This window comes from Rana temporaria, chromosome 8 (assembly GCF_905171775.1).
Source record: "Rana temporaria chromosome 8, aRanTem1.1, whole genome shotgun sequence".
Lineage (NCBI taxonomy): Eukaryota > Metazoa > Chordata > Amphibia > Anura > Ranidae > Rana > Rana temporaria.
In genome coordinates this window covers 174680791-174696561 of record NC_053496.1, presented here as the reverse complement: position 1 = coordinate 174696561, position 15771 = coordinate 174680791, and the positions used below count along the sequence as shown (strand labels likewise).

At 45.3% G+C, this 15771-nt stretch overlaps 1 protein-coding gene across 1 annotated transcript; it reads right to left on the bottom strand.

The window, feature by feature from the left end:
* Window positions 1-4624: 4624 nt before the first annotated feature.
* LOC120909478 (oocyte zinc finger protein XlCOF8.4-like) lies at window positions 4625-13420 on the bottom strand. Its single transcript, XM_040321255.1, has 7 exons — window positions 13170-13420; window positions 10199-10318; window positions 8700-8873; window positions 8520-8613; window positions 8121-8209; window positions 7870-7990; window positions 4625-5479 (listed from the first exon to the last, which is right to left on the bottom strand). The coding sequence occupies exons 1-7, from the start codon at window positions 13254-13256 to the stop codon at window positions 4659-4661; spliced, it is 1506 nt and encodes a 501-aa protein (XP_040177189.1). The 5' UTR covers window positions 13257-13420; the 3' UTR covers window positions 4625-4658.
* Window positions 13421-15771: the final 2351 nt, after the last annotated feature.

Here is a 15771-nt window from a genome sequence, read left to right as displayed (position 1 = left end):
CTTACGCAATTATTAGTTGCCTTCACAATCCCTATTTACTACGTGCTTGACATAAGTTGTTAATTGTTTATGGGCCCATGTCCTAAGTTACTGAACATGTTCGCCTCAACTTTTCTATGCTAAGGGTTGCAGGTATTTTATACCTGCTCCCTTAGTGACCTAATGCACTTCTCTATGCTAAAGTGATATGATGTAGAGAATCCCCGAACTCCTGTTCTCTGATTGGAGTGACGCCTGGGGTCCCGTACTGATAATCACTTGCATTCAGAAGTGCATTTGGAATCTTCACGTGTATTGTATACTTTTAAAGGCTAAGGTTTGGTCGCATGTTGTAATACGTCCAGCCTTAGTAGCTCAATACATTCCCTTATGTGAGAGAGATGATGATGTAGAGAACCCCCAAACTCCTGTTCTTTGATTGGAGTGACACCTGGGGTCCAATACTGAATTCTCACATAGCGAAGTGCATTGAAGTGCTTGCTAACCGCAGTTGTGGTTCACTCCCATTCACCAGAGCTGTTACACCCGGCTTGTACCTCGACCAAGCTTTTGCCTGTGCCCCTGTACCTGATCTGTCTTACACGTGTATGACTCAACCTGCCTGACTCTGCTATTCCTCCTACTGTCACCAGGATCTACCGGACAACCGTCTGTGCCTGCTTACCTACTGTCTGCTGCCAGTATACGCCTTGCCTGTCTGCTATTGCCAGTACCAACCTGCTTTGGTCTGCTGCTCATCAGCTGCCACCCAGCCTGCCTCCCTGAAGAGCTCTGGTGACTATCCCTGCCTAGCCTTGACACCTGTTTTGCTAGCAAGACTTGCAGGCACTTGTGCCACTCTGCACTCCTGCACCTTCTGGTCACACTATCAGGGGCCCTAAATCAGAGTTATAAGAGAGACCTTCCTCATCATATTAGGCTGTGATACCATGTACGGTATACCACCCCTCCTTAAAAGGCACAGAGACGCATTGGACACCCAGCAAGAGCAATCTGTGGACTGCTATAAGTGCTCCAACTTGGAGACTCTCAGAACTATCAGAACTATAATATGGACAGAGGAGCCTTGACGTGGGCACTGCAGCATCCACATACAGCACACACTCAGACATTTTATTAGGTACACCTATTGGGTTAGACCCCCTTTTGCCTTCAGAACTGCCTTCAACCTTCGTGGCATAGATTCAACAAGGTGTTGGAAACATTCCTCAGAGATTTTGGTCCATAGTGACACGATAGCATCACACAGTTGCTGCAGATTTGTCGGCTGCTTATTCATGATGCATTGAGCTTTGTGACATTATCCTGCTGGAAGGAGCCATCAGAAGATGGGCACACTGTAGTCATAAAGGGATGGACATGATCAGCAACAATACTCAGGTAGGTCGTGACGTTTAACTGATGATCAATTGGTACTAAGGGACCCAAAGTGTGCCAATAAAATATCCCCCGCACCATTACACCACCACCACCAGCCTGAACCATTGATACAAGGCAGGATGGACCCATGCTTTCATGTTGTTTACACCAAATTCTGACCCCACCATCTGAATGTCGCAGCTGAAATCCAGACTCATCAGACCAGGCAACGTTTCCCAATGTTCTGTTCTCTTGTGTTGTGCGTTCAGAGATGGTATTCTGCAAATCTTGGTTGTAATGAGTGGTTATTTCAGTTACTGTTGCCTTTCTATCATCCCAAACTAGTCTGTCTATTCTCCTCAGACCTCAACAAGGCATTTTCCTCCACACAACTGGATATTTTCTCTTTTTGCCCACCAAGCTATGTACACCACCCTGCCGACCCCTCCCACCAGCTATGATCCATTGCAAAACTCATTGCATAATGATTACATCACCGAATCCCTGTGCTTCTTTATGCAATGCATTGTGCAGTAAGCACGATGCCAAATAAGGTATGTAACAAAAACAGGATTTATTTAAACTTTTAATTAGCATGATGTTGTGGGGGTTGAGGAAGGAACCAGGGAAGGCGGCAAAATAGCAGTTAAACGTTAAAGAAACTACAAAAATAATATCAGCATGTCATCTATTTATAACAAACTTTAGGAACATATACAGTAAATAAGAAGCTAGAGGAACATTATTCCTTGGGTTACTTCGCATCAGTTAGGGCAGCTTGAAAAAAAAAAAAAAAAAAACAATGTCCGACTTGCCCACTGTTAGTAGGAAAAGGGTCAATCCGCTGAAGGACTCTGGAAGTCAACACTCAATTTTTGGGTGCCGTGATCTTCAAGAAATGCAGATTCAAAAGCCACATTCATACCACCAGATATCCTGTTGTCAGATGGTCCATCAATCTAGAAGTGAGATCCAGTAGATGCATGAGTCAACCAAATAAAATTGCTTTCACATTGAAGATGATGAGATATCTGCTCTTGAGTTCTTGGGTCTGCATTCTCCGATCTCGAGGATTCCGAAAATCTCAGACTCCTCCTGTTGGAGTTCCTAGGTCTGCAGTCTCCGAACTTGATGATTATGAAGAGCTTGGACGACTCCTGTTAAAGCGGAGGTCCACCCGAATTTTTTTTTTTAAAAGCCAGCAGCTACAAACACTGAAGCTGCTGACTTTTAAAAAATGGACACTTACCTGTCTAGCGCGCCCGCGATGTCGGCAGACAAAACTGAGCAATCGTTCGGTCCTCGGATGCTCTGTGAGAGAATCAGGAAGTGAAGCCTTGTGGTTTCGCTGCCCGGTTCCCTACTGCGCATGCACGAGTAGCGCGGTGCACCATCACTGGCCCCCGCTCTCTCCTGGGACCAGTGTGTTTCCCAGGAGACAGCGGGTGGGATGGGAAGTGGCGTAGACTCCCATGGGATTCTATTCCCGGAAGTGGGTGCAAATACCTGTCTTAGACAGGTATCTGCACCCCCACCCCCTGAAAGGTGTGAAATGTGTCACTGGAGGGGGGGAGGGTTCCGAAAAGCGGAAGTTACATTTTTGGGTGGAACTCCACTTTAAGAGTTCCTTGGTCTGCATTTTCCGGTTTTGAGGATTATGAAGAAGTCAGACACCTCCTGTTGGAGTTCCTGGGTCTGAATTCTCTGATCTTGAGGATTATAAGGAGCTTGTACTCTTCCTGTTAGGAGTTCTTGGGTCTGCATTCTCCTATCTCGAGGATTATGAAGAACTTGGACTCCGCTTATTGGAGATCCTGGGTCTGCACCCTCGAAGTTCGAAGATTATGAAGAGCTCAAACTCCTCTTGTTGGGTGTTCCTTATTCTGTATTCTCTGATTTTGAGGATTATGAAGAGCTTGGACTCCTCCTGTTGGGATTTCATTAGTCTGCCTTCTCTGATCTCGAGGATTATGAAGAGCTTGAACTCTTCCCGTTGGAGTTCCTGGGTCTACATTCTCAGAGTTTGAAGATTATGAAAAGCTCAGACTCCTCTTGTTCGAAGTTCCTTGGTCTGCATTCTCCAATCTCGAGGATTATGAAGAGCTCGGACTCTTCCTATTAAGATTTCATTAGTCTGCCTTCTTTGATCTTGAGGATTATGAAGAGCTTGAACTCTTCCCGTTGGAGTTCCTGGGTCTACATTCTCAGAGTTTGAAGATTATGAAAGCTCAGACTCCTCTTGTTCGAAGTTCCTTGGTCTGCATTCTCCAATCTCGAGGATTATGAAGAGCTCGGACTCTTCCTATTGGGCGTTCTTGGGTCTGCATTCACTGCGCTTGAAAATTATTAAGAACTCAGACTCCTCCTGTTGTAGTTCCTGGGTCTGCATTCTCAGAGTTCAAAGATTATGAAGAGCTTGGACCCCTCCTGTTGGTAGATCCTGGGTCTGCATTCTCCAATCTCATGGATTATGAAGAAATCAGACTGCTCCTGTTGGTTTTTTAAAGCTAATGTCCAGCCAGAGGTTAAAGAGACATCGGAAAGGTTTAATAGGTGGGACAGAAGTTTGGGGTTCTGATGAGAACCCTGATGTAAGGGGGGGGGGGGGGGCTATGATGAAGAATATTATGTAAAAGGGGGACTTTGATGGGAACCCTGATGTAAGGGGGGACTCTGATAAAGAAACTGATGTAAGGTCAACTCTGATGAGGAACTTGATGTATGGGGGGACCTTGATGGGCATCCTCATGTAATAGGGGACTCTGATGAGGCTACTCATGTATCAGTCTGCGAATATTTGTAAAATAAAAGGGGCATTGTAAGGGTTTAACAGGTGGGATTGAGGTTAGGGGCTTAGTTGGGCACCCTGATGTATGGGAGGACTCTGATGGGAGCCTGATGTAAGGGGAGCCTCTGATGAAGAACTTCATATGAGGGGGGGAGTTTGAGGTTTGATGGAGATCCTGATGTAAAGGGAGACTCTGATGGAGAACTTGATGCAAATGGGGACCCTGATGTAAGAGGGACTATGATGGGGACCCTGATGGAGAACTTGACGTAAGGGGGGACTTTAATAGGGATCTTGATGTAAAGAGGGACTCTGATGGGGAACTTGATGCAAATAGGGACTCTAAAAGAATCCCTGATGTAAGGGGGACAATGATGGGGCTCCCGATAGAGAACTTGATGTAAGGGGAGACTTTAATGTAATGGGGGACTCTGATGGCAACCCTGATCTAAGTGGGAGACCCTGATGTAAGGGGGGACTAGGATGGGGATCCTGATGTAAGGGGGGGGGACTAGGGTGGGGATCCTGATGTAAGGGGGGGACTAGGGTGGGGACTCTCAGATAATGTGTGTGTTCTCTGATGTCTAATTAGATTTCCTTTCCGTGTAAAACCTTTCCCACACTCTGGGCATGAAAAAGAACCTTCGTCTTTGTGTTTTTCCTGATGATTAAGTAGGCTTGTTTTCCGTGTAAAACATTTCCCGCACTCCGAGCATGAAAAAGGACGCTCCCCAGTGTGACTTCTCTCGTGTGTAATCAGGTTTGTTTTCACATTGAAACGTTTTCCACAATAAGAACAGGAATAAGGACTTTCACCTGTGTGAATTCTCTGGTGTGTGAGAAGGTCCGTTTTCCGTGAGAAATTTTTCCCACACTCTGAACACGAATAGGGACGCTCCCCTGTGTGAATTCTCTGGTGTATACGATGTTCTGCCTTCCGAAGGAAACATTTCCCGCACTCCGAGCACGAGTAAGGCCGCTCACCTGTGTGAATTTTCTCATGAATAACAAGTTTTCCTTTCTCGTAGAAACTTTTCCCGCAAAACGAACATGAATGAGGACGAGCACATGTGTGGTGCGCAAAAAGTTCATATTTTTCAGGCTCCGATTGTGTCGCAGGCAAATTGGTGTGAGATTTAAGATGGACTAGCAGTTCAGATATAGTTTTAAATGTTTTCCCACACGCCAGACAAGACGGGTCCTCGCCATTTTGAACTCCTTTACAGCTCGAAGAAGATTCCTTGGCATTGGATGGATCTTTTGATCTATTTGAAGTCAGATTTTGTGGATTATCAGAAGATTCCTCTGATGGATTCTGGAGATAGTGTCCGTCTGTTGGGAAGCAATTTTTAAATAAAAGTTAAAGTTTGTTTCAGGCAGAAAGGATAGACAGTGGAACCTTGGATTACGAGCATAATGGAAACAAAAATATATTTTTCCCCGCATTGACTTCAATTGTATGCCATACCGCATGCGGGGGGGGGGGTGCCAGAGAGCCTCGGAACGGCCCGGGGACAGTTCGGCTGACCTTGGAAAGACTTTGTTCACAAGCCTTTCCGAGGTCAGGCAAACTGTCCTCGGCCTTACCGGCCGTTTCCGAACGCCACCGATCGGCCCCATTCGGCTCTAGCGCCCCCACCTCAGGCCAAACGTGGTACTGCACCCGCTTTGGCCTGAATCCTTCCTCTTTTTGCGAGACAACACTCGCAAACCGAGTTAGGATTTTAGCAAATACAGTGCTCGTTCTATGAAACGCTCGTTAACCGCGTTACTCGCAATCCAAGGTTCCATTGTATACAGTATTTGTCAAGCGGTCAGATGTTCTACAAAGCTCAGCAATGCAAATGTGTGCATTTATGACACTAAAATATAAAAAAGCAAATCAGATAAAGTGTGCAATATACTAAAGCGGTGGTTCACCCTCCTTCACATCATTATACCATTACATTCGGCATCGTAGCGCGAGCTACGGTATGCCGGTCTTAAATTTTTAATCCCCGTACTCACTGTGCTATCGATCATTGAAGAATCCGACTCCCGCGGGGAATGGGCGTGCCTATGGAGAGGGAGGATGATTGACTGCCGGCTCTGGCACGTCACGCTCCCCGAAGACAGCCGGAGTAGGTCTCGGCTCTTCACGGCGCCTGCGCACAGGCTATGCGCAGGCGCCGTGAATAGCCAAGCCTATTTCGGCTATTTCCGGAGAAGCGTGACGTGCCAGGGCCGGCCGTCAATCACCTTCTCTCACCATAGGAACGCCCATTCCCCGGAATCTTCAATGAGCCATAGCACAGTTGTTGGGAACATGACGTTATATTGAGGAATGGAGATGGACCTTTCATATGGTGTACAGTATCTCCTCCTCATTTGTTGGGAACATGACATTATATTGAGGAATGAAGATGGACCTTTCATATGGTGTACAGTATCTCCTCCTCATTTGTTGGGAACATGACGTTATATTGAGGAATGAAGATGGACCTTTCATATGGTTTCTCTTATGCCGCGTACACACGCTTGGAATTTCCGACAACAAATGTTCGATGGGAGCTTGGAAATTCCGATCGTGTGTAGGCCCTATCGGACATTTTCTGTCGGAATTTCCAACAACAAAAATTTGAGAACTGGTTCTCAAATTTTCCGACAACAAAATCCGTTCTCGTAAATTCCGAGCATGTGTAGACAATTCTGACGCACAAAATTCCCCGCATGCTCTGAATCAAGTAAGAGACGGAAGCGCTCGGTCTGGTAGCGTTCGTAATGGAGATAGCACATTCATCACGCTGTAACGGACTGAAAAGCACAAAGCTGAAAAAACACGAATCGTCTCTCATCAAACTTCTACTAACACAAGATTAGCAGAAGGAGCCCAAAGAGTGGCGCAATTGGTATGGAATTTCCGTTTTATTGTGCCGTCGTACGTGCTGTACGTGACAGCGTTCTTGACATTCGCAATCTCCGACAAAATTTGTGTGACCGTGTGTATGCAAGACAAGTTTGTGCCAACATCCGTCGGAAAATTATCCACGGTTTTGTTGTCGGGATGTCCGATCGTGTGTACGCGGCATTAGAGTATAAGCTCTTAGAAGAAGGGCCCTCCTATTCCTCTTGTATTTATAATGTAAAGCTCTGCACAAACTATTGATGCTATAGAAATCCTGAATTATAATAATAACAAAAACATAAAACCGGGAAAACCTCAGATTGGACGAAACGCGTAAAGGCAGAGTCTCAATGCTGCACGATCCTGGGTCGGCGGTGGCTTTCTCTGGGAGTTTTTCTCTCTGGTTCTACTCTTACATTGTTTTTATTTGAATAACCTGCTTTATCTTACAATACACCAACTTCTACACGTACTACACTATTATGGGGTGCTTTGTGCTGCTGACAAATAGAATTGATTCTTGGAGAAGATACATATATGCCTGTGAAGAATTTGTGTCTGTGATTGTTGTACCTGATGCAAAAAGGTTTTATGTAAAAGTTTCATTAGAATGTTGATGAGGACAGGAGAGAGAGGAACCAGGGAAAGCAAAATTTAGGCTGACACAATTTTCTCACGCTTATCATATCGTGACTTTTTCGGATGAAATTGACAGTGATCCACCATTTATAATCTATTCTCCTCTTCACAGATTAGGAGAAGGTCTGTGGATTTAAATCTGTACACTTTATACTTGCTGGATTAAAATTAAAATGTGAAAGATCTCCGCATTACTTACCCGTGCCGATGTCTTCTTGATCAGATTCCTCCTCTTTAATTGTCACGGTGGTCACTTCATCATCCGTGTCATTTTCATTTTCCCCTTTAATATTGATTTTCATGGTAACAATGTCTTCATCCTAAACCAACAAAAGGACAGAAAATAACATCTCGAAAATGAATTCTAATAACCAAAAAAAACACACCGAAGGAAATAATCTCTTAAAGATTGGAGTGACTCTTGAGTCCTAGACCCTCATCACCACCTACCGGAACATGGTCAGGGATGGTGTTATCTTCCTGCGTGGAATCCAGAGGACAGGGACATCTCTCTGGTGGGTTTCTGTTACTGGATCCATCTGTAGGAAACACACACACTGACTGAATACATTGTTTCTATGTGTTTATCAGATGATGGGGGATCTAGGTGGACCCTCCATACTGCTCTCTCCTTTACAATAATGTGCACCGCCCTACAGTTTGGGCCCCACTGTTAGCTGGGAATACAGAGGACGGGGACATCTTTCACGTGGGTTCCCATTACTGGATCCATCTGTAGGAAACACACACATTGACTGAATACATTGTTTCTATGTGTTTATCAGATGATGGGGGATCTAGGTGGACCCTCCGTACTGCTCTCTCCTCTACAATAAAGTCTCCTCTTACCCGGTGATGTGAGGGGCGGCTGATTCTTCGTCGAGGCGTCCTTCGAGAGGTGCTTGGGTCCTTCCAAATATGCCTTCAGAGAGACCGTGACATCCTGACACACACAATGATACAGTCACCATCCAGACACATCCCTTGTCTCTTACTAGATAATGTCCCAGAATTCCCGGCACCACTCACCTCTCCTGTCAGCAGTTCAATGATCTTCTTGGTGACATCAAGAACTTTCTTAGCATTGTTTTTTTTTGGCATTCTTTGGCATTGAGGTGGAGACACTGTGATGGGTGATGTCCTGTGAAGGCCGCTTTTGGGTGTCAATGGCCCACCAGATGTTTTCTTCACTACCGTATGATCCTGAGTGGAGAGAAGCAGAACAAATTACTACAAACACGTCCAGTGTTCCCCTCCTGCCTTAAAGACAAGGCGGGGGCTTGACACTAGACAGGAATCCTCTACAAGTGAAAATTAAGTTCTTAATGGAACCAAACGTCTTGAGCTCATCAGCCCTCTACAAAGAGAAGCACAGCCCCCTAAAATGTAGGGGTCATCCAAACTAAGTAGTCTACATACAGTTGCACCAGAAAAAGCACCAAACGATCTAAGAGTCCAAAAAAATATTTAATAATTCAGTGACTATGGAAAGTACAATAGATATCCAACGCGTTTCAGAAGTCCAAAGACCTGAGGAAGAGGGAGAACTTTGGACACCCGAAACAGGTTGGCGTCTTTTTTTTCTTTCCATGATCACTTACTGAAGCAATAAAAAGTTCTTAGGCGGTATGCACAGGACAGGAGTGTGAAGGATATGACAGTGGACAGTATGGCCCGGATTCACAGACAGCGGCGCACATTTATGCCGCCGTAGCGTATCTTTTGTATGCTACGCCGTCGCAGCGCAGAGAGGCAAGCACTGAATTCACAAAGCCAGTGCTCCCAAAACTGCGCTGGGTTTCCTAGGCGTAAGCCGGCGTAGGTGGAAGTGGGCGTAAGCCATGCAAATGAGGCGTGACCCCATGCAAATGATGGGCCGAGCGTCAGACAGATACGTATAACGAACGGCGCATGCGCCGTCCCGTGGACGCATCCCAGTGCACATACTCAGAATCACGTCGGAACTACTCCCTAAGATACGCCGGATCACTGCCTACGGCGTGAACGTAACCTACGCTCAGCCATATTCACGTCCAACGTAAACTACGCCGGCTTGTGTTCCCTGGTGCAGCTCTTTGCATGGATGCTGCTGAGTTACACCTCCTTTATGGGGCATAACTTTACGACGTACGTATAACTTACGCGCACTTGCGTCAGGCGCACGTACGTTCGTGAATCGCTGCATCTCCCTCATTTGCATATTTGAATAGAAAATCGATGGGAGCGCCAAATGCGTCCAGCGTAAATATGCGCCCACTCTACGCCAGCGTAGGCAAGTTACGTCGGTTGGATGAAGCCTGTTTTTAGGCAAATCTTAGTCAGTGGGTCCGGCGCATAGATACGACGGCGCATATTTGCACTTACGCAGCGTATCTGGAGATACGTCGCCGCAAGTGCTTTGTGAATCCGGGCCTATGGGTAGGAGAAAAATTCAGAGGGCCTGATAGTGCTACCTCTCTCCGGTCAAATCTGTATTTTAGTAGTTGCGGTAAAGGTGATGTCATGTGACCTCCCAGAATCCTCCTCACCTCTCCGGTCAGCAGGTAGATGATCTCCAGGGTGAGGTCCATTATCTTCCCAGTCATGTGATTCCAGTCCTTCTCCATCCTCATTGATGTGGTCATGTGATCTATACAGGACACTCCTCTCTGTGGACCAATAATGAATTGAGATTTATGTGTACTGTACTGGGGTGACCAATGTCTACACTGCTTCTTATACAATATTACAGGACTCCTTGTGAAGGGATCATTCTAATACCCCAACCTGAGAGGCAACGTCCAAATTCTGCTAAGACATGAAGATTTTTTTTGCGATGAACTACATGCCCTGGGTCAGTCAAAGATCATTACACTCAGTTTATAGCCAATACAATGTCACACGTATAATGAGTTTAAAGTCCATTTCAAGAAATATTCTGTATCTGGTCTATGAACCAACGTCTCTGCAATAGGGATGAGCCGAACACCCCCTGGTTCGGTTCACACCAGAACCTGCGAACGGACCGAAAGTTTGCGCAAACTTTAGAACCTCATTAAAGTCTATGGGACTCGAATGTTCGAAATCGAAAGTGCTAATTTTAAAGGCTGATATGCAAGTTATTGTCCTAAAAAGGGTCTGGGGACCCGGGTCTTGCCCCAGGGAACATATTTCAATGCAAAAAAAAGGGAGCAGCGATTTTAATGATGCTTAAAGTGAAAAAAAAAGTGAAATATTCCTTTAAAAATATTGTGCCTGCTGGGTGTCTATAGTATGCCCGTAAAGTGGCACATGTTTCCCGTGTTTAGAACTGTCCCTGCACAAAGTGACATTTATATAGGAAAAAATTCATTTAAAACCGCTTGCGGCTTTAATGTAATGTCTGGTCCCTGCAATATGGATGAAAATCATTGGGAAAAATTGCATGGGCCCCACCCCCAGGTCATTACCCCCCCCCCCTCCCCCTCATTACAAGCCCAAATTGGGTCTTATATAGATATTAAGGTAAGCCCTGCACCCAAATTAAAAATAGACCCTTCATTTCTTTGTAAGTGGGCAAACTTACAAAATCTGCAGGGGCTAAAATAATAATTTTCCCCACTGTATATTTAGGATGTGTCTGGTCTATAAACCAGAGGCTCTGGATGGACAGTTGGATAAATGGTTCTATATTTAGGATGTATCCGGTCTATAAACCAGAGGCTTTGGATGGAAAGTTGGATAAATAGCTCTATATTTGGGATGTATCTGGACTTTAAACAGTTGGATAAATGGTTATAGGCACAATTTAAAATACTCTATGGCCCAGATTCAAGTAAGGACTTACGCCGACGTATCTTCTGATACGCCGCGTAAGTTCTCGGATGCGCCATCGTATCTGTGCGCCTAATTCTCGATACGCCTGAATTTTGGCTTGATCCGACCGAGGTAAGTCTCCTACGCCGTCATATCTTGGGCTCATATTTACGCTGGCCGCAAGGGGCGCTTCCATTGATTTACGCGTCGAATATGCAAATTACCGAGATACGCCGATTCACGAACGTACTTGTACCCGTCGCTGTAATCTACGCCGTTTACGTAAGGCGTACGTCCGGCGTAAAGTTATTCCACCTAAAGCAGGTGTAAGTCATGTTAGGGCATGGACCAGGGAACAGCCGTCGTATTTTACGTCGTTTGCCTATGTCGTACGTGAATGGGGCTGGGCGTGGGTTACGTTCACGTCGTAGGCATTGAGCCGTCGTATCTTAGGGAGTATATGCAACGTGATTCTTTTAAGTGTATTTTGTGCGTGTACTCGAGAGAGGAGCCGGACTGCAGGAGTTGGGAGTAGGCAGGCCTCCCCCAGAGGCAATCTGCCACCTTTCTCCATGCCCCGGGTGGCAATGGCGGGTGTGTGAGGGGGTCCTCCCACACAGCCCGCCCTACCTGCTCCGCTTTGAAGCCCAACGGGGCAGAGGGACTCCCTATAAGGGAGTGAGAGGATCTAGCCCGCTCAACCAGCCCCGTTAGTCCTTCGCCTCTCTTTTTTAGAGACCGCGTGGTCAAAGTGCGTGCATGTTAACCCAATTTCGAGTGCGTGTAAGTGTGGTGGTTTTTGTGGGAGGGGGGTGGGCGTACTAAGCGCAGGCTTACCTCGCATAGCACACCCACTGGGAGCCGGGCTGAGACCACCAAACTCAATTCACATGTAGCCGAGACCGGGATCCGAACCCCTAGCTGCAGAGGTGAATGGCTTGTCAGCGCAGTGCCAATCGCGTTGAGCCACCGCAGCTCCTGCAATGTGATTCTGAGCATGCGCGCGCATGCGCCGTTCGTTCGGCCCTTCATTTACATGGGGTCACGGTTAATTTAAATGTATCACGCCCACTACCTTCCTACTTTGAATTAGGCGGGGCTTACGCCGGCCAATTTACGTTACGCTGGCGCAACGTAGGGAGCGAGTGCTTTGTGAATACTGCACTTGTCTCTCAGAGTTACGTCGGCGTAGCGCATATGAGATGCGCTACGCCGACACAAATATGCACCAATCTACGTGAATCTGGCTATATGTGTATATCATCACATACCTCCCAACATTTTGAGATGGGCATGAGGGACACCTACTAACAAATGTATGTAGGCATAGGACACACCCCCTTAAAGGAGAATTAACAAAAAAAAAATAATTAAATCCACAAGGACTTTTTTTTACCATTACTATTCCCTTATATTGGCTTTTAAAGTGTACAAATGCAGCAATTTAGAATTTGGATGAAAGGTTTAGCCCTGGGAAACACTTTTTGAAAGATAAAAAGTGCATTTTATATACAACTCTGTAGATCAGAGCAACATGAGGGACAAATGAGGAGGAATGAGGGACAGAGGGACATTGCTTCAAATCAGGGACAGTCCCTCAAAATCAGGGACAGCTGGGAGCTACGTCATCATCTGCTGGAGATAAAAGACATCGCAGTGACTATGGAGGAAGAGGACGGACATGACGGGGTTACTGGGTGTAAATATAAAATAATATCTTATTACCTCCTCTGCTGCCAGTTCCAACAATGTCTCCTCTCTATTTTCTTTGAGCGCGTCTCTCAACCAGAACTTCCTGTTGGTACCTGACATCACTTCCTGTCTGCCCCTAACACTTCCTGTGTGTGTGCGTTCCAGCTATTGTAGATTACATTGCCACCTTGTGGGGAACATTATAACTGCAGTTCATGTTGTTTTTTCATTGTTTGACCTCTATGTAATAAACATGCAACATAATGAAGCAAACACAGTGGGGTAGATTCAGAGAGCAATTGCGTCTGCGTAACCATAGTTACGCAGCGCAATTGCTTACTTGCCCCGGCGTATCGAATGCTCCTGATTCAGGAACCTCGATACGCCGACTGCAGCCTAAGATATGACTGGCATAAGGCTCCTTATGCCGTCATATCTTAGGCTGCATTCTTACGCAGGCCGCTAGGTGGCGTTCCCGTTGTGGTCAGCGTAGAGTATGCAAATTGCATACTAACGCCGATTCACAACCGTACACGCACCCTGCGTACGCAATTTACGTCGTTTGCGTACGTCGGCTTTTGCGTAAGGCTGCCCATGCTATTAGCAGGTGCAGCCAATGCTACATATACCCGTCGTTCCCGCGTCGCGTTTTTGAAAAATTACGTCGTTTGCGTAAGTGAATCGTGAATGGCGCTGGACGCCATTCACGTTCACTTTGAAGCAAATGACGTCCTTGCGACGTCATTTACCGCAATGCACGTCGGGAAAGTTTCCCGACGGAGCATGCGCACTACGCTCGGCGCGGGAACGCGCCTAATTTAAATGATCCACGCCCCCTACGGGATCATTTAAATTAAGCACAATTACGCCGGACATTTTTCAGGAGCGCCCACGCAATTTACGGAGCTACTGCTCCGTGAATCGAGCGTAGCGCAGGTAATTTACGAAGGCGCCGCGGCAAAACGGTGCGCTGCGCCTCCGTAAAAAATGCGCAAATGTACCTGAATCTACCCCATTATACTTTAGCTTAACAATGACTAATGCTGGCCATACAACCCACGAAAAATCTTCCGAACGAACTTTCGAAAAACGAACATTCGGTCGTGAGCGCAAACGATAGTGCCATTATGTAATGACCGATAAATCGTTCAGTGGACATAAATAAAAAAAATTTGGTTAGTTTTTTTTTTACATATACCTAGTGCAGAAAGTTCGGACGGGAAACACATTAACCTTCCGATTTATCGTTCGTTCGGCAGAAAATTTCCAAACTTGTCCTTCGTTTTTTCGGCTCAGAAACGTCCCAACGATTATCAATTTTGTGCCCATTAACTGTACGAAAAACGAACGAACTGTCTGAACGACCGATTTTTGCCTGATTTTTCGTATAGTGTAAGCATAAAACATACCATTAAAAACAAATAAATATTTGATAGAGTTCTTAAATTCAGAAACATGAATTCCAAGTGCATTCATGTAAAATGTATAGCTAACACTGCATAATAATTCATATGCCGACAGCTAAAAAAATAAATAAAAAATAGTTTGATCATCGTTAGCACAAGACTAATGTATTTAGTATCTGTCATAGTTATTCTTAGTAAATACAAAAAAAATGTTTTTCATTTAGGATAGAGTAAAGGAGGGTTAGAACCCCTATTCAATTATTTTTTACCATCTGTGTTCTATTGTGGAGATTTCCCCTGACTTCCTGTCCCATAGCCAAACAGGAAGTGAGAGGAAATCCCTGCAAATTAACCACTTAAGACCCGGACCTTTAGGCAGGTAAAGGACCTGGCCAATTTTTGGCGATTCGGCACTGCCTCGCTTTAACAGACAATTGCGCGCTCGTGCGATGTGGCTCCCAAACAAAATTGCCGTCCTTTTTCCCCCCACAAATATAGCTTTTTTTTGGTGGTATTTGATCACCTCTGCCGTTTTTATTTTTTGCGCTATAAACAAAAATAGAGCGACAATTTTGAAAAAAAATCAATATTTTTTACTTTTTGCTATAATAAATATCCCCCCAAAAACATAAAATTATTTATTTTTTCCTCAGTTTAGGCCGATACGTATTCTTCTACATATTTTTGGTAAAAATAAAAAATAAATCGCAATAAGAGTTTATTGATTGGTTTGCCCAAAAGTTATAGCGTCTACAAAATAGAGGATAGATTTATAGCATTTTTATTAATATATATATTATTTTACTAGTAATGGCGGCGATCAGCGATTTTTATTGTGACTGCGACATTATCACGGACACATCGGACACTTTTGACACCATTGTCATTGATACAGCGATCAGGGTTATTAAAATGCACTGATTACTGTAAAAATGACACTGGCAGTGAAGGGGTTAAAGCAGAGGTTCACCCTAAAAAATACATAAAAATGCTCCAAAAAAAAAAATTTTTTTTTTACTTACCAGGAATTGTGGTTGCTAGGCAGATCTTCCTAATCTGCCTCTTCCTAGTCCGCAGCTGGTCTTATTCTTGTCCTCCTCGCGTTGTCTGCTGGGGAATGGGGCGAACCGTCTTCTGGGAACTGTGTGTATCCCAGAGAACAGCCGCCAATTCAGAAAACGCTGCGCAACTCGCGCATTCACAGTAGGAAACGGGCAGTGAAGCCGCAA